This window comes from Mauremys reevesii, linkage group 1 (genome assembly GCF_016161935.1).
Source record: "Mauremys reevesii isolate NIE-2019 linkage group 1, ASM1616193v1, whole genome shotgun sequence".
Classification (NCBI taxonomy): domain Eukaryota; kingdom Metazoa; phylum Chordata; order Testudines; family Geoemydidae; genus Mauremys; species Mauremys reevesii.
In genome coordinates this window covers 160,693,389-160,715,030 of record NC_052623.1, presented here as the reverse complement: position 1 = coordinate 160,715,030, position 21,642 = coordinate 160,693,389, and the positions used below count along the sequence as shown (strand labels likewise).

Genomic DNA, 21,642 nt, shown 5'->3' with positions numbered 1-21,642 from the left:
TCAGATCAAAAGGGGCAACGTTATTTATTAACCACAATCTGGCAATAGCCTGTCACTTGTATTAGTACTGTGGGATCAGACTTTCTCATATACAATTTTGGGAAGCATGTCAAAACTCTTTATGGTTTTGCTCCCACTGAAGTGAATGGGAATCTTGCCTTTGACTTCCCTGGGTACAAGATCAGGCCTTAAAAATCCCACCTCTCTATGTGCATCTGTCTGTTTCTACTTTTCCCACAGAGAATACACTTTCACTCCAGCTTCAGGACTGCTCCCCAAGAATGAAAATGAACCTAGACGTAAACTGAATGGTGAAGTCCATAACCCAATAATGACAAAGAATGTAACCCAAACGCTTGCTTTCCAGGTAATAAGTCTTCATTTCTTACTCTTTGACAGGGGCATAAATATCAGTGCAGGTAACATGCTTATACAAATACATGTTTTTAAGTGAACATTTAATATCACCCTCTAGTTTCATCTCAATATTATCTATAGAGAAATTGCTTTTACATTTCTTAATGACTCTTTGCTTCTGCCAGTAAAAAGTAGCAAAGCAAATGAAAAAAATATAGTTTTCAAATGTCAGCTTTCTTTATGTGCAAGGAGTAAACAGATCCTCTAAGTATAAGCAAGGCTTGTGTCCAACTCTGGAGATACGGCTTGGGGAGCAATGTGCAGATATTGCTAGCAGTAGGCATTGGGCCTAATTCTTCTCTCATACTAGTCTGAGGCCTGCATAACACCACTGATTTCAATGGATTTACGCCAGTGTAACTGAGAGCAGAATTAGGCCCTTTGTTTGTACTTTCTTGGCCAAACTGATTTTATTTTACCTTATCTTAGATATTTATATGCCTTACTGTAGGATCTTAGCACCTAGTCTGTAATTTCTTTATGTGTTTTTATATATATCTACAATAAATAGGCGTGTAAGACAATAGCAGAGTAAATTAGTTTAAAGGGTCACCATCAACGCTGACAGATTTACATTTTTAACCCCTGCCCTCAATACTGAATGCAGGTCTGTCTACATTGTAAGGATTCCAATTCTCCTCATCCAGTTTGCTCTGCCTATGCTAGGATTTTAACATGTTAGTTAAAAAACCTTTTTCCTAGTGTAAACATGGTCTTATAACCTAATCTATAGCCACTGAAGTCATAGCACTCTTTCCATTGATTTCAGTGGACTGTGGTTGATGCCTTATATTTCTGTGGGTCTAAGCACCTCATCTGTAAAATGGGAATAATACTATTTCCTTTCTCCTGCCCTTTGTCTGTCTAGTTTATTCAAATGATTGTAAGCCTTTCAGGAAAGGGACTGTCCCTTAGTATGTGTGTACAGCACATTGCAGGCCTGATCTCAGTTGCAGGTTCTAGGTGCCACTGCAATAAAATTAATTCATAACACTAAAATGTAAATGGGTCACTGCATCCAGCTTTCTCAGACTGTTGCTCTCAGAAGAAGCCTGTTGGTGATGCGCCATGGGGAGAGAGTGGATCATGTTTTTGGGAAGTCCTGGATTCAGCAATGCTTAACTGCAGATGGTAAGTAAAAGAACGGGAGGACTGGCCCTTGGGAAACCAGACTGAAAAGAAAATATTGTACCGTGATGGCCGTGATGCGTAAAGTCTACATTACTACTTGTAAATCTCTGCAAACCAGACTGAATTTTAGTGCTGAAGAAAGCAGCTATTCAGAAATACCCTTCATACACAGAAAGCCTAGTAGTATCATATAGTCCAGTGGTCCCCAACCTTTTCATCTGGCGAGCGCCAGACGAAGGACTGTGGCGGTGGTGGAGCATCTGCCGAAATGCCGCCAAATTTCTGCGGCATTTCGTCAGCGACGCCTCTCGATGACGTCACTTGTCGGTGGCAAGCAGCTTCATCGAGAGGCGTCGCAGCCGAAATGCCACCAAAATTCAGCGGCATTTCAGTGGATGCTCTACCACCAGCCATGACATTGGGGACCCCTGATATAGTCAAAACAATATGGTAGAACCTTAGAGTTACAAACACCAGAGTTACAAACACCAGAGTTACAAACTGACCAGTCAACCACACACCTCATTTGGAACCAGAAGTACACAATCAGGCAGCAGCAGAGACAAAAAGAAAAGGCAGTACAGTACTGTGTTAAACATAAATTACTAAAAAAAAAGGGAAAGTTTAAACAGAAGGTTTGACAAGGTAATGGAACTGTTTCTAGGCTTGTTTCATTTAAATTAAGATGGTTAAAAGCAGCATTTTTCTTCTGCATAGTAAAGTTTCAAAGCTGTATTAAGCCAATGTTCAGTTGTAAACTTTTGAAAGAACAGCTGTAATGTTTTGTTCAGTTACAAACATTTCAGAGTTACAGAAAACCTTCATTCTTGAGGTGTGCAGAACTCTGAGGATCTATTGTATTTGAGATATGCACAGTCAATATGGTCTATAGTCACTGTACTTCCCATGTAGTCATCCTACACAAGTAATACTGTACAAATAGAGCTCAGTGAAACTACATTTTTGTCTTGAGTTGATGTGCAAAACATGAATTTTTCACCAGCATTTTCAGAAATTTAAAAAATTGATCAATGACCAAATTTCCCTATTTTGTGTGGATAGACATAGCTTTTCAACATTACAATGTTGATCAAAATCATGACGCTGTGCTAGTCAAACCCAGTCAAGAATAACTGGAGCAAACAATGAGATTTTGTGGGGAAATGACAAAATGTTAACACTGGTTTAGGTGAAAAGTCAAGATTGATGGGTTTTTTGGCCTTCAAAGCATGATTCTGAGGTGGAAAAAAAGTTTTATATAGATATATATATATATTTGGGGCTGAGAGTGGGAGAGGAATTGTATTTTGCTCATGGTCTCTTGGATTATGTTGGAAATCAGACAAGATGACCATAATGATCACTTCTGGCCCTAAAATCTGTGAATTATTTCCTTTTCTTTTTTGCTATGAGAACATTGTTTTTTGATAACTTTAGCAATGGTAAAAAAAAGAGTTTCCACTGCTCTTATGTGAATATATGTCTCTGGTGAATTTTACTGAGCATTTGTTTTCTCTGGTGTTCTGCTACTCTGAAACTCAGAGGAGATGTGTCATTCTGTCAGAGGGTTCTCCTCCTTGCTGTCTTTCCCAGAACCCAATGAGACTGGGCCATAGTGAATCAACAATTTCCCGGGTTTGCTTTGGTGAATGTAAAGTGCAGTATCCCTGAGCTAATATTAAGAAATCACTCACTCCTTTTTTTCACCAGAGAGACAGTTAGGGTCAGGTTTTCAGAAATGGGTTGCCTAAAATGCAGAAGAAAATTATTGTGCGTGCATAACAGAAATATGTACATATTTATTACTACGGCCTTTATATATAGGGATGAAATGTTCTGTTTGTTTTAGGAAAATACCACAGAGCAGATCTGAACTTCCCTGCCAGTCTGCCAAAACGAAGAGATGGCATCAAACATTTTGAATATGATCCTCCTTTATCATGCTGTGGTGTTTTCCAGTCTAGACTTGTAGGTAAGTTAGATATTATTCTAATAGGAATGAAAAGGGGTGGAAGAAAGACTTCTGTAATCTGTGAAAGCACATGCTGGCTTTACCATAGGAATGCTTCCTGGCAGTGTAACTGGTAGAGTTCCTTTATGGGCAGCAGGAAAGGGACCTTGCTCTTTCATGCGGGAGCTGTACAGCAGGGTGGGGAGCAGAGCCAATTTCTTATGTAGTACAAGAGCCAGCCTGCCACCTTATGGCAGGGAAGGGTCAGAGCAACACTGTACCTTCTGATTCTAGTCTGAACCGGAGCAGTGAACTGTAGCCAGGGCCGGCTCCAGGCACCAGCGGAGGAAGCACATGCCTGGGGCGGCACATGCTAAAGGGTGGCTTTTTTTTTTTTTTTTTTTTTGCTGCTCCGGCAGTTTGGGTGGCAGTCCGAGTGGCTTTTCTTTTTTTTTCATTTGGGGCGGCAAAAATGGTAAAGCTGGACCTGACTGTAGCATATCTGTTGGCTGGCTAGAGTGGGGCAGGACATGCAGTTTCTTGGTCTGTAGATTGTGTGTGAGCAGTAGTTCATTGGGAGTATTTGATATTTGAGCTGTATTTGGTAGTCAGATTGAATACATCTATCCATGATGTGTTTCTGTTCCCTGCTTTGATTATTATAAATCTCAGAAATAGGGTTGTGTTGCAAATACCTGTCTTTCTCTATCTACCATAAGTGTATCTAAGTGCCTTTACAAATTTAAATATTTCTATGACCTGTTTTTCTAGTATTCACTTAACATTTCCTCTTCCCACAAATATTCCTGCTGGTACGCTTGTCCACCAGAATGTTTGTTGAAAGTGAATTAAAAAGAGGAATGAGTGCATTCAAAGTCAGTTTATTATAAAGTTCAAACTAATATCTGTGGGAAATATTTTGCAGTAGTAATAATGATTGTGAAGAGCAACTCTCATGTGTATTGCAGGAGAAGCTCTGCTGGAGAAACAAGAGACAGTTAGCCATGTATACTGTTCCCCTGCACTCCGCTGCATACAGACAGCTCAACACGTGCTAGAAGGTAGGTTAGCAAAATGGTTATGTTCTTATACCACACTGGACATTTCTGAGTCAATCTTCTGCTAAGCCAATGAGAGTGGAGCAGCTAAAATGCTGCAGGGCTTTTTGAAAATTTACTTTTGCCTTTAATCAGTGCTGTCAGATATTTCTGTCTAGAACAAGGGCTAGATGATACTGTGAGGAAGTAATAAAGTTTCCCTGCTATAGTAGTAAAATCGTATTCAATTGAATTGTATCCAATAAAGTTAAAACGGAATCTAATGTTGTATAAGACAAAGACATTTCAAAAAGATTAAGTAGAATTTAACATATTGGCTAGACTCAAATTGTTAAATTTAACTCTTCCATGAATAATTTTGGTCATAAAATCAAGTGTTTCCATTACACTGAGGGACAGGTACCTGGGGAAAGAAACCTGCAAGTTTCTCCTGGAAGTTTACCTTTGCTAACAAGAGGTTTGCGACTGCCACATTATTAAAAACTGGTCTTTTTGTTTTATAATGGGTGGCATTATAAAGGGGTAGAGGTGTACTTTCTTCTCCTCTCCCTGGGTTGCTAGCTTCAGAACTTTACCAAGTATTGTTTATGCATGTGGAGTAGGGTATCTAGGAGGACTGAGACTCCATGTAGTCAACATTATGTGTACATAATAGTCTTTGTTTTACATTATATTTTTACTTTGTTAATAAAATTATTACCAGGAATAAGGTGCCATGTGCAGTCAAAGCTTAAAGCTCTGAATGCTCCTTTCCTTTTAAAAAAATCTCTTATTTATTGCAGGGCTTAAATTAGAACAAAAAATTAAAATCAGGGTAGAACCTGGACTCTTTGAATGGACGAAATGGGAGGCCAACAAAATAATTCCCTCCTTTATGGCACTGACAGAACTGACAGAGGCTACTTACAATATAGATCCCAGTTACAGGTAAATGCTGCATGAACCGTATGTTAATGTGTATTTCTGATACCTCTCTTGTTTTGGGCAATTCTTAAGTCTCACAAGACAGGGTTGCAAAAATGAATGATTCAGGATTTAGACCATTGACTTCAATGGACAGAGTAGGGGCAGAGTAAAGCCTCTATTATTTGGCCCCAAGATAGGATGTGCCGATATATAGTTAGTTCTTTCACTACATAATTCACTGCTTTTGGGCAAGGTGACATACTAACGGGCAAATCATTCTTACATGTATATGGATGGGTGTGTGTGTGTGTAGGGTCTGAATCCTGTTCCTATCAAAGTGAATGGCATTGACTTCAAGTCTGCAAGATCAGGCCTATGGTTGATTATTTAAATATTTTAGACTCTCGTGATGAACATCCATATTTTTGTTTTTACTTTTAGCTAAAAACTATGAGCCATGATTAGTTAAGTGTGAAAAAATTCCTGTCATGTCACATTTCAGCCAAGAAAGAATTGTATTGTATTTTGATGGGGGGTTGGGGTCAAGTCCATTCCTTGGTGCACAGCTCAAAATTGAGTGAGGATTTCAGAATTTGTCCCAATAGGGGCTGATCTCACATGATCCTGTAGCTACCAAAATTCACACAGTTCCACATGTGAACATCTCAACAGTGAGAAAAAGTCACCAATTTTCAACTAAGTCCCTCTAAATAGCAAGTGTAAGGGAGACAGAGCTCATATCCCACATACTGCTGGAGCAGGGAGTTGTAGGAACCAGGAGCAGCCCAAAGGTGTTAGGGGAAGAGAGATGAACAGAAAGCAAGGCATCTGTCATTCTAATTTTATAGGTTGTCGGGATGTTAATGTTCCATTAAAATAGATTTCTGCATTAAATTCTGTGGTATTTTTTGTTTTGCTCAAAAATAATCACTGCACTCAGCAAAGTCCCCTTTTTTTGTCCCTGCCTTCCTCAATGCAATTCTGTGGTATGGTGCAGGTTCTGAATGTTTGTAAACCACAGCAGAACAGGAAATGACACCAGGCATTGAATCTATTCTAGCCTCTTTTTTTTTGGTTCACAGTGCCATGCTGCATTACTCCCGCAGTGCACGGCTAAACCCAGAAAATCACTCGGTTAATAAAGGTACCTAACTCTGGGGTTTTCCATGTGTGGACAAGTAAAAAAGTGTTGTGCCTTTATAGTATTTCTCAACACAGAGCAAAATCCTTAGTTTAAGAGTGAGTGAATAGACAAACCCTTTCATTTTCCTAGGTTCAAAACTATTCACAGCAAAGTTACTACTTTCCCTAGTTTGTCACTTTCCATACAAACTCACTAATCTAAATAAATAAATAAGTAAATAAGTAAATAAATAAATCAGTTGATATAAGACCCCATAGAGACAGGCCATGATTGAAGCTAGGTTAAGCGTTTAATGAGTGGAAGGGAAAACTATAAAGTGTTGCAACATTGGAGCCAGCCAGCATATGAATAACCTAAACAAACTATAAATATGCATTTTGTACATCAGTGAAAACAGTATAGTGTCCTTCCCCAGCGTACTGGGTAATAACATGAGAGATCTCCATGTTTCTAAAACAAAACTGTCTGTTTATTAAGAGAACTGTTTGTAGAGATGCCGCAACTGCAGATACCATTCTAGTCATATGTACACAGACTGGCTTCCTGGTGCCTTTTCCAAAATCTTCTTTGCTGAAACCTGTGCTCCTTCCTCCAAATTTCATTCAGAAGTACAGCTCACATTTCTATTCTCTCTATCCCCACCCCACATGAGTGATTATAAGAGGCTATTGTTTCCTAGCCCCGGTCATCTGCCATAAATCAGTGTTAAAAAAGGTTAATTCCTGTCACATGGTCAGGGTCAAAATCCACTGTCTCCAGTAGCTACTGTTACCATATTCTCCCAATACATGTAACTTTGCAACCCCATTCCTTCCAACTCCTTTGGCTCCTCCTGTCTTCAGCATCCTCACTATTATTTCTTTTGGGAAGAGCCATTGCACTTGTTTCTTTTCTATGTGTATGGCCAGGCCAATCGAGGTCTAAGCTTTGCTTTTTAACTCCATTACTGACTCTTGCTCAGTAATGCTGATCCTTGCTATTGATATACAGATAGTGTATTCCTCAAATACTCCATCGCCATGGGGGCTCTCCAAATCAGTAGACACCATCAAGGTTTCACATCACTCCTAGTACTGTTTGCATAAGATAGCATCTCTAGGTCACAGAAGAGTCAGTGAAGTCTGTAACCTTCCTGAAAGGACTGTGTTCAGTAGTGAGATTTCTGCAAAGTCACATAAGATATCTCTACCCACTGATTGACATTTAGATTATTTAAGTAAAAGTTGTGACCTTCTTCTGGTCAGGACCCTAATCACACCCCATCAGTGAAGTTACTCAGTCTAACCTAAACTGATCTCTAATGGCATTAAAGAAGCAGCATTGTCTAATGGATAGGGTGCTGGACTGGGTGTTAGGGTACCTGGGTTCTGTTCCTGAATCAGCCACTGATCTGTTAGGCAAATCACTTAACCTCTCTCCCTCTGTTTCCTCTTTCACATTTTGTCTTTCTTGTCTATTTAGATTGCAAGCTACTTGGGGCAGGGACTGCTTCCACACATATCCAATATGTACAGTACCTACAGTATGGAGCTTTGGTCTCGCTTGGGGTCTCTTGGCACTACTGTAATACACAGAATGACCTAGTATCAATGATCACACACTGAAAGATATCTGTATTCATCACAGGTTTTTAGTTACTACTTATTCCCTGCTTTCTGAATTGGTGCTTGGATTCTATGTTGAATGGGTCCCTGTAAAAGTAGAGGAGGAAGGCTTAACCATCTATCTATTTATTGTATCTCTTATTCAGTGATGGTCCCATGGTTTAAAAGCTCTGAGAACAGTCTGAAATTCACTTTTGTACTGTATGACAGGTATAGTTAGTACAATAGCCCTACAATACATCAATCTACTTCCTACCTATTCGCTGCTCATGCTGCATGCAGGTTTTAAATGGGTGAGATAAGATTATGAGATTCTGTTCTTCTGTGTGGTTGAAAGAAGTTAGCTGGTATAGTTTCCTGGAACACAGCCATTGCATGAGGCAGAGCAACACGTAGCTGTGCAGGTCTCCAGCTAACAGGAGAGGTGACTTTATAGAAGGAAATAATGAAGGAAATAAAAACTTTCCTTTGTCCATTTACTCTAGACTTGATGGCAGAACCCTAAATCTTTCAGGCCAGATCTTCAGCTGTTTAGTGGAGATACGCTGATTTATAGCAGCTGAAGATCTGGCCCTTAATTTGTAAACACTCTTTTTTACACGCAGGGGATACCTATAAGTAAAAGAAACTATAAGGTCAGATCTTGAAAACACAACTGCCCAAAATCCTAAGGCTGGTCCAATATTAATAAATATTCTCACTGGTCTTGATAAAGATTTATTTTGAAGTAAAAAGCAAAGAAGGATTGTTTAATTTGTTTTGCCAAAGCAGGCGCAGGTAGGAATTTTTAAAGGGACACTCAAGCCAAGGGGCCAAATCCTGGATTCAGCCATTTCATTGGTGTCAGTGGGAGTTCTGTATAGGTAAGAACTGAGTCCAGACTTCAGGGTTTGGCTCAGTTTTTAAGCCTAAAATCCATCCTACCTGGACAATGATTATTTTTTTTAATGTTCTTGCCTGGAGGAGCCTATATTTGTATTTTTTCCCCCAAACACAAGCGTTTCTAGAGTATATTTCTTATAAACGGCATGATCCATTGTGAGGTTTACGAAGGGACAGATTCTGCTGCCCTTATTCACATTGGATAGTATCTTATTCTGTGAGTTCATCTATTGGATTCAGTTGGATTACTTGCAGAGAAAGCTACTGTTTGGTGTGAGTTGAAGTACCATGCTTCAGATCAGTACAGTCTCTGAGGTAGAGATGGTGTATAGGTACCAGTTTGTTTACTGACAATGTTGATAATGTGCCAATATACAAACAAATGTTACCTACATGAGTGACTCCTCTGTGGATTTTATTATCAGATGTACTTTCCCACTTTCCTCCCTGGTGCCATCGGAAAGTTATGAAGAGTATGTAAGCAGATGCTCTGCAGTTATAAAACAGATTGTCAGTGACTGTACAAGCAACGGTAAATATTTCACCTTCTTGCATTCAGTGCCTCATGTTTTCAGTGGCAGGATCGGAAACAGCTTTGCCATATGAAATACATTTAGTATGGATGCTTGGTATTGCCCTGTCTTTGAGGTAGATTATTAAACATCATACTAAATTAATATATCTATTACTTAAAATAGAAATAGACAAGACTAAACATAAGGCAGTGAAATACTCCATTGCTAAATCAAATCATATGCAGGATCTTAGTTTGTCAGGATGTGACTTGATGCTATAAGGCAGCTTCCTTTTATTTAATTTAATTTATTTATTTATTTGGAAAGCTTCATTTCCCCCCAGCAAATGCTTGCTCTCGTTAGCTGAATTGCATGAAACATACCAAACAGGATATTTACACCTGCCCAGTTTATATGTCACACAGCTCTGCAAAGATGAACAACACAAAAACAGCCACTAAGCATAACCAACACACAGTGAAATGTAAAGTTACAGTTTTCTTTCTTCCTTCCTTTAATTATTTTGGTGTATCAGGTATCATCCTGATAGTGGGTCATGGCTCCTCCCTGGATTCCTTCACTCGACCTGTACTAAGGCTCCCAGCCAGAGACAGCAATGATTTTGCCTCATTGGTTAGAAAGGTAAGAAGTTTTTCCAACAGGAAGCTCTTGCCAACTGTTTTCTCCTCGGTATATTTTCAGTAAGGAACCTACTCAAGCAATGGGCTGTTTGTTTTCTCAGTTGCCCACTAACAAGAGTTACTCTCTGATTCTGGAGGGAGCTCTGTTCAGTAGTTCTAGCACACAACTGGCTGTCAAGAGATGTGAGTTCTACCAGTCAACTGCCATGTGACCTTGGGCATATCATGTTCTCTCTGGTGAAGATTTTCAAAGGCACCATGGCACCAGATTCCCATTGAAAGTCACTGGGAGGTACACACCGAACTGCCAGGTGTGCCTTTGAAAATCTCCCCCTAGGTATCTTGGTTTGTCTGTCACTAAGATGGATAACCGTGTCCCCTTTGCATCTCCCAAGATGTTGTGCAGCCTACATCAAGAAAGTACAGCTCCCATTTGGAAAAGTCAGTCCGTAAAGCGGTACAGTGGGGTACCATGTTCACTGTGTCTCAATGAGCCCAAATCATATTTGCTCAGTTTATGAATAAAAGAGTGATTTGTGTTGCCAGCACTAGAAGCTCATCCTGGGATCTGATGATCAACCTATGCTTTCTGGTTTGTACATAATCACCGGTAACAAAGATTCGGTAAGCCAAATTTTCTCTTCCATTATACCTGTTGCACTGGTGTTAGGGAGGGGAGAATTTGGTCAGCAGTGTGTTTATTACTGGTGATGATGCATGAGATAGAAAGAACATAGCTGGAAGAGCTTGTGGAGCTGACACAAGCTCCACTAGTGTCCAACAGATAGGACTCCCTCATGCTACCAATTCATTTTAGGTCAAGTGGGACAATATCTTGATCTGTATTCCTAAAATGCTCACAAGCTACACACCCCTGCTCCACAGTGCAAACTGTTTAATTACACTGTGCTTTCAGTCTATATGGTATGTCTTCCCCATTTCCAGTGTATTCAGGAAAGTTCTAATACAAAGTCCTGTTGAAATCTCTCTGTTTTTCCAGATACCTTCACTGGGCATGTGTTTCTGTGAAGAGCTTAAAGAGGAGAATAGATGGCAGATGATTAACCCACCAGTTAAGACGTTAACCCATGGATCAAATGCAGCATTTAATTGGAGAAATGGCATACTGGACAGTTAGAATCTATACTCATTTATTATATATTTCAAAAAAGAAGAGAAAACAAATATTTTTTCCTCCTGGCTCAACACAGGCCAGTGGTCTGTCCAAAATATTTAGAACTTGGGGGAATTTTCCTCTACTACTTGTGAGAATTGTCAACGCACAGAAAGCACTTTTGAAGTTTTTGAGCGTGAGTTCTGTTTTTGTTACAGTGACTCAGAAGAAAAAACCAATTAACTGACATAAAAGTGAACGATAATTCATCCAGTGCTGAAGAATGAACTTTTAAAACTCTCTCTCTATATATATACACATGTCATTACAGATGTTAAAGCAGCAAAGACTCCTGTGGCACCTTATAGACTAACAGACGTTTTGCAGCATGAGCTTTCGTGGGTGAATACCCACTTCTTCGGATAGACTAACAGACGTTTTGCAGCATGAGCTTTCGTGGGTGAATACCCACTTCTTCGGATGCAAGTCATCCGAAGAAGTGGGTATTCACCCACGAAAGCTCATGCTGCAAAACGTCTGTTAGTCTATAAGGTGCCACAGGATTCTTTGCTGCTTTTACAGAACCAGACTAACACGGCTACCCCTCTGATACATTACAGATGTTAGTCTCTCTCTCTATATACATATCTGACTATAAGCCTTGTTGCTTGACGCACTCATGAAAACATATGGTATATCTTCAAGAACAAAGTACAATCAATAAAGAATTAGACATTTTGTTTCAGACATGTGGACATTTTGTTTTCTTAAATGCTTCTAGTTTATCCAGAGTATGAATGGACATGATGTATTATACAGACTATTTATTTTCTTCTGATGCATAATCAGGTTCCATCACAGGAGCTTTTCCATCAAGCGATTCTAACAATGCAAATATTGCATCATTGTTAATAAATGACTTGCTGAAAAAAAGTTTAAGAAAACTGGATTTGTTGCCTCATTGTTGCTACAAAAGATTGTACAATACATTGTCGTAATGGTGACAAGACCATGTTGTGGGTAATTCTATCTGCTGAAGGTTTCCTGAGATGGCTGTCATGTGAAAGAACCACACAGCTTGTTTCTTATTGTTTTACCTCCAGACCTGAGATGACAAGCTTATTGGTTACTCACAAACCATATACACCATTTCTATCAATTCCTTGTTTGTTTAAAGGGATACAGACCCAAATGCGGACAAACACTTCTTCAAAAGGTTCACATTGCCTCTTTAAACTATCTTCCTCGTAATGCCCTGACTATCCCATGTGAAACCGGGAGATTTTGTTTCAATGAGAAATAAATGAGGTCCCTATTCCTCTCTTATGTTGTCTGATATAGTTTTATTTTTCACTCATATACATGACTCAGTCTGTTTCTTCCTAAAGCTGACCAAAATTTTCAGACTAAACTTTTTTCCTTCAAAACAAACAAACAAACAAACAAAAAAACCCATATTTGGGTCAACTGAAACATTTTGCTAATTTGTGTTGAATTCAGCAAATTGTGTTGGTTGAAAAAAATGAAAAATAATTTTAAAACAATTTGTTTTGTCATTTTTAAGTTGGAACTTTAAAAAAATTACTTCAGTTTTATTTTTAAATAATTAAAAGGGTCAAAAAAGTTGGAAACCAAACAGAATGGTTGGGTTGATCCAAAACATTTTTTAACTGTTCAACAACCAAACCAAAAAAATCCATTATTTGCATAGCTCTATTTTTTCCTTACGTCTCACAAACCCTTAACATTGTCTCCATAGGCTTTGCAGCATACTCAGAAAGTCAATCTTTTTTTTTAGGCTTCTGGGGAGACAGAGGTATGGGGAAAATTCAACAAGATCATTGCAAAAATAGGTGCCAAACAGCCTGCTGAAATTAGATGGTAACAGTCAGAGTGGTCATTAGAGGGACAGAAAAATATTTTCTATATTTAGGACTAGATTTTCACTGTGAGAAGTGCTGTGGGTGGGTTAGTGTCAACCTCTGGATAGTTCACTTTGATTTTCTGGTTTGGAGGAAGCTGTTATTTATTTAATTTGTTGATTGGCAAATGGCCGATGTTACTGTGGTGGGTCCCGCACTTCTCCTTCATGTGGGGAGTCGGGGTGCCACTCCTTGCCCCTATTCTTGAGCATTGTGGACTCTGGGTCCCAGCTCCTTCAGCTTTGCGGGCTGCTTACCCTCTTTCCCCTGGGGTAGGGTTTTCCTCAGTCCTCCATGCTCAGGCAGGGTTTCCTTTCCCCCGGTTTGGTTTTCTAGCTAGCAACAACACTCCTCCAAACACTAGTCTACTCCTGCTACTTCACCAAGCAGGGGTGGTTTATTAGGTCTTGGGCAGGGCCTAGGGTGACCAGATGTCCCGATTTTGTAGGGACAGTCCCGATATTTGGGGCTTTGTCTTTTATAGGTACTTATTACCCCCCCACCCCTGTCCCGATTTTTCACCCTTGCTATCTGGTCACCCTAGTGGGGCCTTAATTGACTCCAGGTGCCCCAATTACCCTGTAGTAACCTTTCCCTAGTCCCTAGGTACTAAGGCCTTGATCAACCTAGGGCTTAAATACTTCCCATCTACCACTCTCCTGCTGCCCTCTGGCCCTGCTGTATCACAATTTTAAAATGTCATTGCACTTTTAAAAGTACACCCAATGCACCTAGCACCTGGACAGGTGCTTTTTAGTCTTGATCTGGACCCAAGGTCTTTCCCTTCAATTTTATATGTTAACAATAGTCAACAATAGTACCCCACCAAGTAATCTTCTAGAGCTTCTCCATCCAGACCTGACATGGACCAGCAAACTGAGCTTGCAGCCTGACCTTGGATCCTAGCAAGCCTGCTTCAATTTCTTCTCCTTGCTCTGTAGCCTATGCTCTGGTCTCCTGTCCCACCTCATAGCCCACTTCACTTTTCCCTGCTATTATGGAAAAATGGCCGGGTCAGTCACCACAGCACACTTGTCCCCTCTACAAGCCCAGTGAATGGCCTTGGCTCACTGTCCTAGGGGAGAGGGAATTTGCAAGGCTCCCAAGCTTGGTTCAAGAAGGATGAACAAGGTATGGAGACTTACCAAGATGTAACAAAAGTGAGTCAGAGCTGGAACAATAGCTGTGTTCTAAGTCCAGGTTGCAAGGGAGGTGGGTGGGATTTGTTCCTCAAGTGACACCTTGTAAGAGGGGAGTTGTGGACTGTTCCTTGCTTGGGGATACAGCCAAAAGAGTGCAGAGAGGAAGTTCTTAAGATCCAACTCTGGTTTCTCCCTGTCACAAACATACCTGCCTGCAGGACGTTCGACTGGAACTAACAGCCGTGGAGAAAGCAAAACTTGCTCAGTTTCTGAATTTTTTAAAATTGTAAATGATATATTTTTAAAATATATAATTATCTAGCAGTATGGTCTGTCTTGTAAAACACAGTGGAAATTTTTCTTTACCTATGTTGAAATACTTATGCTTTGCCCTTGTTTAGCCTCTCTCATGCAAAGATCTCAGGGCACACTACAGACATTGTCAGGTAGTTTGGGCTCATAAATAGGTTTTACTTTAAAAAAAATAGAAAAGTTTAAAAGTCTTCCAACTCTGGAAAAATATAGCATCTTCTTACTCAACAGAACTGCTCTTTTGGTGACACCTGGTGACTATAAGGATGAAATAAATCTATTACATTTTATTCCTATTACCTCTGCACAGCTAATGGAGCTAAGAGATACCAAGTTGGAATCTATTTCTGCTTGTGTATCATTAACATAATTGTCCACTAAATTTCCATCAGTTACACCTGTACAAACTCCTTGACAGGTGTGGTGTGAGCCTGGGTTCCACAGGTGTCACTGAGAAGACAATTTAAATATAATGGACTAGCACAGGTGTATTTGAAGGACATATCTAACAGAGCCTTTGAGTCTCAGTTTCCAGCTTGTGCTTGCAGGGTTGGCAATTTTATAAACAATTGTGTTATCTGTAAGATGCATATACTTGATATGGAAATCAATGAGACATTAAACAGGGAATCCAGAGGTGAAAGTTAGCCGATACGGTTCGGTATGGCACACCGGCAAGAGCTGGTACGCCGAGCTGGACTGGACCGGCTTCCCCAGGCCAGCGATTTAAAGGGCCTGGGGCTCCCAGCCACCGCTACCGCAGCGGAGCCCCAGGCCCTTTAAATCGCAGACAGAGCCCTGAATTCTGGGGTAGCGGCGGGAGCCGGGAGCCCCCTGGGCTCCGTCAGGGATTTAAAGGGCCCAGGGCTCCGCTGCAGCCAGGAGCCCCTAGCCCTTTAAATCACCGCCGGAGCCCTGGGCTGCCACCGTCACCCTGGGGTTCCACCAGCGGGGCTCGGGCAGAGATTTAAAGGGCCAATTTAGACCCCATCATTTTATATGTATAGTTGGGATTATGTTTTCCAATGTGCATTACTTTGCATTTATCAACACTGAATTTTCATCTGCCATTTTGTTGCCCAGTCACCCAGTTTTGTGAGATCCCTTTGTAGCTCTTCGCCATCTGCTTTGGGCTTAACTATCTTGAAAATTTTTTATCACCTGCATACTTTGCCACCTCACTGTTTACACATTTTTCCAGTGATCAATTGATAATTTCTTGTTTACATATAGGCAAAAGAAAAAGTTTGAAATAGAAAATGCAAACCAGTTCTTCTGGTCCTATGTAAGGGTGGTAAATTGTAGTTGTTTGGGGCTTAATAATACAGATCCTTGCACTTTCTGCAGCCATTTATACCTATGCAAGTGAGTCTAAAACATTATCCAATCACACACACTCACTCACTTTGCACAGGTATAATCATCACACTAGGGGCAAAGCAGTGAGCCAGACCTTTGCCTATGTCTCCACTAAGATTTTGCTTTAAATCTCCCAGTAACAGTAGGAAATTTTAAGAAAAAGCTACATGTAGACAAAAGCTACATTCTGTGAGGAAAAAACCCTGTTGAGTGTGTTGACATTTATTTTACTTGCTTTTCTCCTCCATTATCCTCTCTTGGAAGGGGGATTGTGGGCTACAGCTGGGGAAGTCCATGGGTGTATAATTCCTGCTCGCATGGTGGAGGACCTGAAGCAGTGTAGAGGCCCCAGGACCTCCATGGAGATAACTCTGGTGGAGCATCCAAGGTCTGCATGGTTTTCGAGAGTTGATGTAAGCTGCTGCCAGTTTTGCATGTGTGTGGTGCCTGTGCATGTGCAAATCCTGTCCCATGCCCCTCCCCTCCCTGAACAACCAGGTGAGAACTCTGTAAGTGGGATTTTACTGAGTTTCCTGTACTCTCAGTGAAGAAATCCTACACAGGGGATGATCTGCCCATAAGAATGTAATAAATAAATTTTAAGGCCCCAATCCTGGAAGTACTTAAACAAGTAATTTTACTGATATGAATGGTCTTATTTAAGTCAATAGGACTACTTATGTGCATAAGCATTTGCAGGATCTGGAACTAAGTCTGTGTCTTGTTTAGGTTTCAGCTGAAATAATGGGGAAAAAAATTTAAATTCTTTAAATTCTTTATTGATTCTACAGGAAAATGTATACTTCAGAGGATATAAAATCATCCTTTTGATTCATAGTGGGTACTTGTGTTGTATATCTGTTCACAAAAGCCCAGGAATTTCAACCTTCATTCATTATCTAGTGAGGGCAAAAGCAGCTTGTTCCTAAATCTGTTTGATGCTAAGAAGATGCCATTTCCAGCCGTTCTTCTTCATCTTGCCACCTGAATGCTGGCAAACTGAATGAGTAATACACTAAATGGAAAATATATGAAGTATCGTCTACTCTCCAGTGACAATACAGGCAAACAAGTCTGCCAAAACATCAGTCTAAAAACCAGTGAGCCAGATGCATATAAAATAGGATTTTGTAGTCTCAGATTTAGTTGAGGAAATCATTGATTTATTATCTTCTGTGATATTCAGGATCAGGATGTAAATCATCTATTATGTCACTACAATAGAAGATGTTTCATGAGTAACATAGTACAGCACAGGAGAATAACTCTGCTATTTGAAAATGTCCAAAGCGTGGTCTGTGAAGAAGTTGGCTGAAAAAATTGCAGGCAATGAAAATAACTCCATAAGAGAGAGAGAGAGAGAGAGAGAGAGTGTGAGAGAGAATATATACTGTGACAAAGTTCCTCCTCTACCTTGGTGGGTCCTGCACTTATTGGCAGATTTGCTCACCTCAGTGATCTTCCCCTCAGGTGGAACCCACAGTCTGGGTCAACTCCTCCTATGTCTGATCAGGAGTTGGGAGGTTTGGGGGGAACCTGGGCCCGCCCTCTACTCCGGGTCCCAGACCAGGGCCCTGTGGATTGCAGCTGTCTATAGTGCCTCCTGTAACAGCTGCATGACAGCTACAACTCCCTGGGCTACCTCCCCATGGCCTCCTCCAAACACCTTCTTTATCCTCACCACAGGACCTTCCTCCTGGTGTCTGATAACGCTTGTGCTCCTCAGTCCTCCAGCAGCACACCCTCTCACTCTCAGCTCCTTGCACCTCTTGCTCCCAGCTCCTCACACACACACACACCACAAACTGAAGTGAGCTTTTTAAACCCAGGTGCCCTGATTAGCCTACCTTGATTGGCTGCAGGTGTTCTAATCAGCCTGTCTGCCTTAATTGGTTCTAGCAGGTTCCTGATTACTCTAGTGCAGCCCCTGCTCTGGTCACTCAGGGAACATAAAACTACTCATCCAGTGACCAGTATATTTGCCCTCTACCAGACTCCTGTACCCCACTGGCCTGGGTCTGTCACAATACACATATATCTGTATAAAATTCAGACAGCAACTTCATGGTTCTTTATTCCATTTTCCTCCCCATAACTTCTGATCTCTGAAGTCTTTTAAAATAGTGTTAACATTGGTATCTTTTTCCTTGTTTTGGAACTTTATGGGATAAGATAGACCCCAATCTGAACACCTAAAAAAAGTTTCTGCTAAATTAAAAGAACCCACAATCTCTGTAAATGCCAGAAACTGGCAGCAGGACCTTTTGCATCAGAATCCTGCTAGAAACGTGATGAGAAAGATGTCCATTCAAGTTCTGCTGCCTGTGAAGTCTTTTTAGAAGAACAAAACAGGCACTGTCAGCCATCACTCAGAACATGCAGAGGGCTGGGAAAGAGGGTTTATCAGGAAACTGGGCTAAAGTGTAGTTTCCATTGCAAGGGTACGTCTTCACTACCCTCCGGATCGGCGGGTAGCAATCGATTTCTCGGAGTTCGATATATTGCGTCTCATCTAGACGTGATATATCGAACCCCGAATGTGCTCCTGTCGACTCTGGAACTCCACCAACGCGAATGGCAGTAAGGAGTCGACATGAGGAGCCGCAGACGTCGATCCCGCGCTGTGAGGACGGTAAGTAATTCAAGCTAAGGTACTTCGACTTCAGCTACGCTATTCACGTAGCTGAAGTTGCGTACCTTAGCTCGACCCCCCCACCCAGTGTAGACCAGGCCCAAGAGAAGTGGCACAATAATCTGTAGCCAAAATCCATGTGCAGAACCTTGTTTGACTGCACTCCATCACTGAGCCCACAGCTTATTGTGATGTCATAGAGTGGTGAGATTAACATGAACATCCCCTAGCGCAGCAGCAGGAGAATAGAGAGGAAGACAAGAAGGTAGGGTGACCAGATGTCCCAAATTTATCGGGACTGTCCCGATATTTACTTGTTTGTCCCGCGTTCCGACCAATGTTCAGTCGGAACGCGAATTGTCCCAATATTTTGCCCTCCAGTGCACAGGTGGAGGGGGCTCACGCCCCCCTGCCCCAACTCCACCCCGGCCCCGCCGCGATTTCACCCCTCCCTCCCCCATTGGATCCCTCCCAAATCTCCACCCTGGCACCTCCCCCAGCCCTGCCCCCTCACTGCCCTATTGGATGCCTCCCCAAATCCCCACCCTGGCCCCATCTCTTCCCCAACCACACCACATTCCTCCTCCTCACCCCTCCCTCCCAGGCTTGCGTGAATCAGCTGTATGGCGGCACAAGCGCTGGAAGGAGTGGGGAGAAGCAGGACGTGGCAGCCAGCTCAGAGGAGGTGGAGGCAGAGCAAAGGCAAGCTGGTACGGGGGGACAGGGCATGGAGCTGCCAGTGGGTGCTCATCCCCACCAATTTTTCCTATGCTCCGGTGGCTCTTAGGTTTTTTGGGTTTTTTTGCTTTTGTTTTTGTTTTTTCCTCCGCTGCCGGCACTTGGTGGGTTTTGTTGTTGTTTTTTTGTTGTTGTTGCTCTGCCGGCAAACCCCCTTCCCCCTGCCCCCCACGTCCCGATATTTCACGTCTCTCATCTGGTCACCCTACAAGAAGGAGAGAGGGAGAGGCAGTTGTGACAGTACCTCCCATAAGGCTTTATGGAAATATGCTTGGAATGTGTTTATTGCTACATATGCCATGTAACATATCTATGTAAAGGTTATGATCTACTGAATGTATTAATCCTATTTGTATGCATGTGTTATTTTTGTATTCGAAGTTATGAATGTTATGAATGTTGGCTGTGTACTGGCTTGGTTTCTAACTAACCCTTAGTAGAGTATTTGGTCAGTTCCTGGAGAAAGGAATGTTGAAATTAAGTACCTAATCAAGAAACACTTAAAGGACAATGGATCTTGGAATGCTCCAATCCACATAAGAAGTCTACTTGAGGATGTTCAAGGTAGCATATAAACAATGGATGCGACCTGTAAAAATTGTGAGTCATGCATGGACATGTTACTTGCCCAGGTGATTCCTAAACTCCATCTTGGAGCTGGACTTTACATAGAAGTGAGGAGGGGGTCTCCACCCACAAAAGAAAGTCTATTTAAACCCCTGGAGAGACCCCTCCATTTTGTCTTCAGCTGGCTAAAGAGAGGAGCCATCATGAAGAACCCCCTAGCTACCACCTGAGCTGGAACAAGAGCTGTACCAGGGGAAAGAATTGTGCCCAGGCCTGGAAGGTGTCCAGTCTGAGAAAAAACTTACTGAAGCATCTCTGAGGGTGAAATTATCTGTATTCAGTTTGATTAGACATAGATTTGTGCATTTTATTTTATTTTGCTTGGTGACTTACTTTGTTCTGTCTGATACTACTTGGAACCACTTAAATCCTACTTTCTGTATTTAATAAAATCACTTTTTACTTATTAATTAACTCAGAGTATGTATTAATACCTGGGTGGGGGGAAAACAGCTGTGCGTATCTCTCTATCAGTGTTATAAGGGTGAACAATTTATGCTTTATACAGGGTAAAACGGATTTATTTGGGTTTAGACCCCATTGGAAGTTGGGCATCTGGGTGTTAAAGACAAGAACACTTTAGTTAGCTGCTTTCAGGTAAACCTGCACATTTTGAGGCATGTAATTCAGACCCTGGGTCTTTGTTGGAGCAGATGGGAGTGTCTTGCTCAGCAAGACAGAGTGCTGGGGTCCCGAGCTGGAAGGGAAGGCAGGGGTAGAAGTAGTCTTGGCACATTGGGTGGCAGCTCCCAAGGGGGTTTCTGTGATCCAACCCGTCACAGCAGTTATCTCTCAACAATTCATTTTTCACAGGTACCTGCTAATAAATGAGTTTTATTGAGGCTCTTGAGGTGCTTATTTCTAACACAGCACCTGATCTTGTAGTCTTCACTCAGGCAAACTTTTTACTGACTTCAGGGTCAGAGCTCTGATTAGTTATTAGTGGTAAGCAAGCTGAAATACTGCTGAAAGATGTTGAAACAACAAAGATGGTATAACTTCAGGCCTCTCAGGAAAGTAGGGGAAGGTTCTTAGCAGCCTTGGCTACACTGTATGTAAGAGGATGCAAAGCATGTGTCATACCACTAGAGGTCATGCATGTCTCAGTGCTAAGGTAGAAATGGTGCTGTAGCAATATGAGGAAGGAAAGGGGAACAATGTATTATAAAATAAGTCTGTGGATTGAACTTTGGTTCCTATATCCTTATTTGTTCTGGGTGGGTGCAGGTTTTATAGTTTGCTCTGCACATTGAAATTGTACCATAAACATCAGTAAGGATTAAAGAAACAGGAATGCGATCCAAATGAACAAGTAAATATGCTCACAAAACAAATGCTTTTAGTTTCCTGGAAGTCAGAGTTCATGATGAGCCTGAGGAAAAAGTAATTTCATAAACCAACCAAGAATGAACTCAGCTTGAACTGAAGACAACCTTGAGATAGCAGTGACTGATTAACTATGTCATGCAGCTGTTCATCAAATTTGCCTCAGACTATGTTAAAGCTTGCGTATACACTTCTACCCCGATATAATGCTGTCCTCTGGA

The 21,642-nt window shown here is 41.4% G+C and overlaps 1 protein-coding gene across 5 annotated transcripts in view; it reads left to right on the top strand.

Annotated features, from left to right (window-relative positions):
• Positions 1–11,735, top strand: part of UBASH3A (ubiquitin associated and SH3 domain containing A) — a 30,803-nt gene extending 19,068 nt beyond the window's left edge. Inside the window, exons 7-14 of one of the 5 annotated variants that reach the window (XR_005592604.1) lie at positions 241–367; positions 1,440–1,548; positions 3,398–3,520; positions 4,468–4,560; positions 5,340–5,484; positions 6,546–6,607; positions 9,519–9,625; positions 10,144–10,250. Coding sequence is in view for 2 of the 5 variants with exons in the window: in XM_039519656.1 (XP_039375590.1) it covers positions 241–367; positions 1,440–1,548; positions 3,398–3,520; positions 4,468–4,560; positions 5,340–5,484; positions 9,519–9,625; positions 10,144–10,250; positions 11,250–11,387 (949 nt within the window). In the remaining 3 variants the exon portion in view is untranslated. Of the gene's footprint in view, positions 1–240; positions 368–1,439; positions 1,549–3,397; positions 3,521–4,467; positions 4,561–5,339; positions 5,485–6,545; positions 6,608–8,068; positions 9,626–10,143; positions 10,251–11,249 lie in introns of those variants that run through there. The other 4 variants (XR_005592603.1, XM_039519656.1, XR_005592605.1 and 1 more) reach the window with 4 other exon arrangements.
• The last annotated feature ends 9,907 nt before the right edge of the window (positions 11,736–21,642 follow it).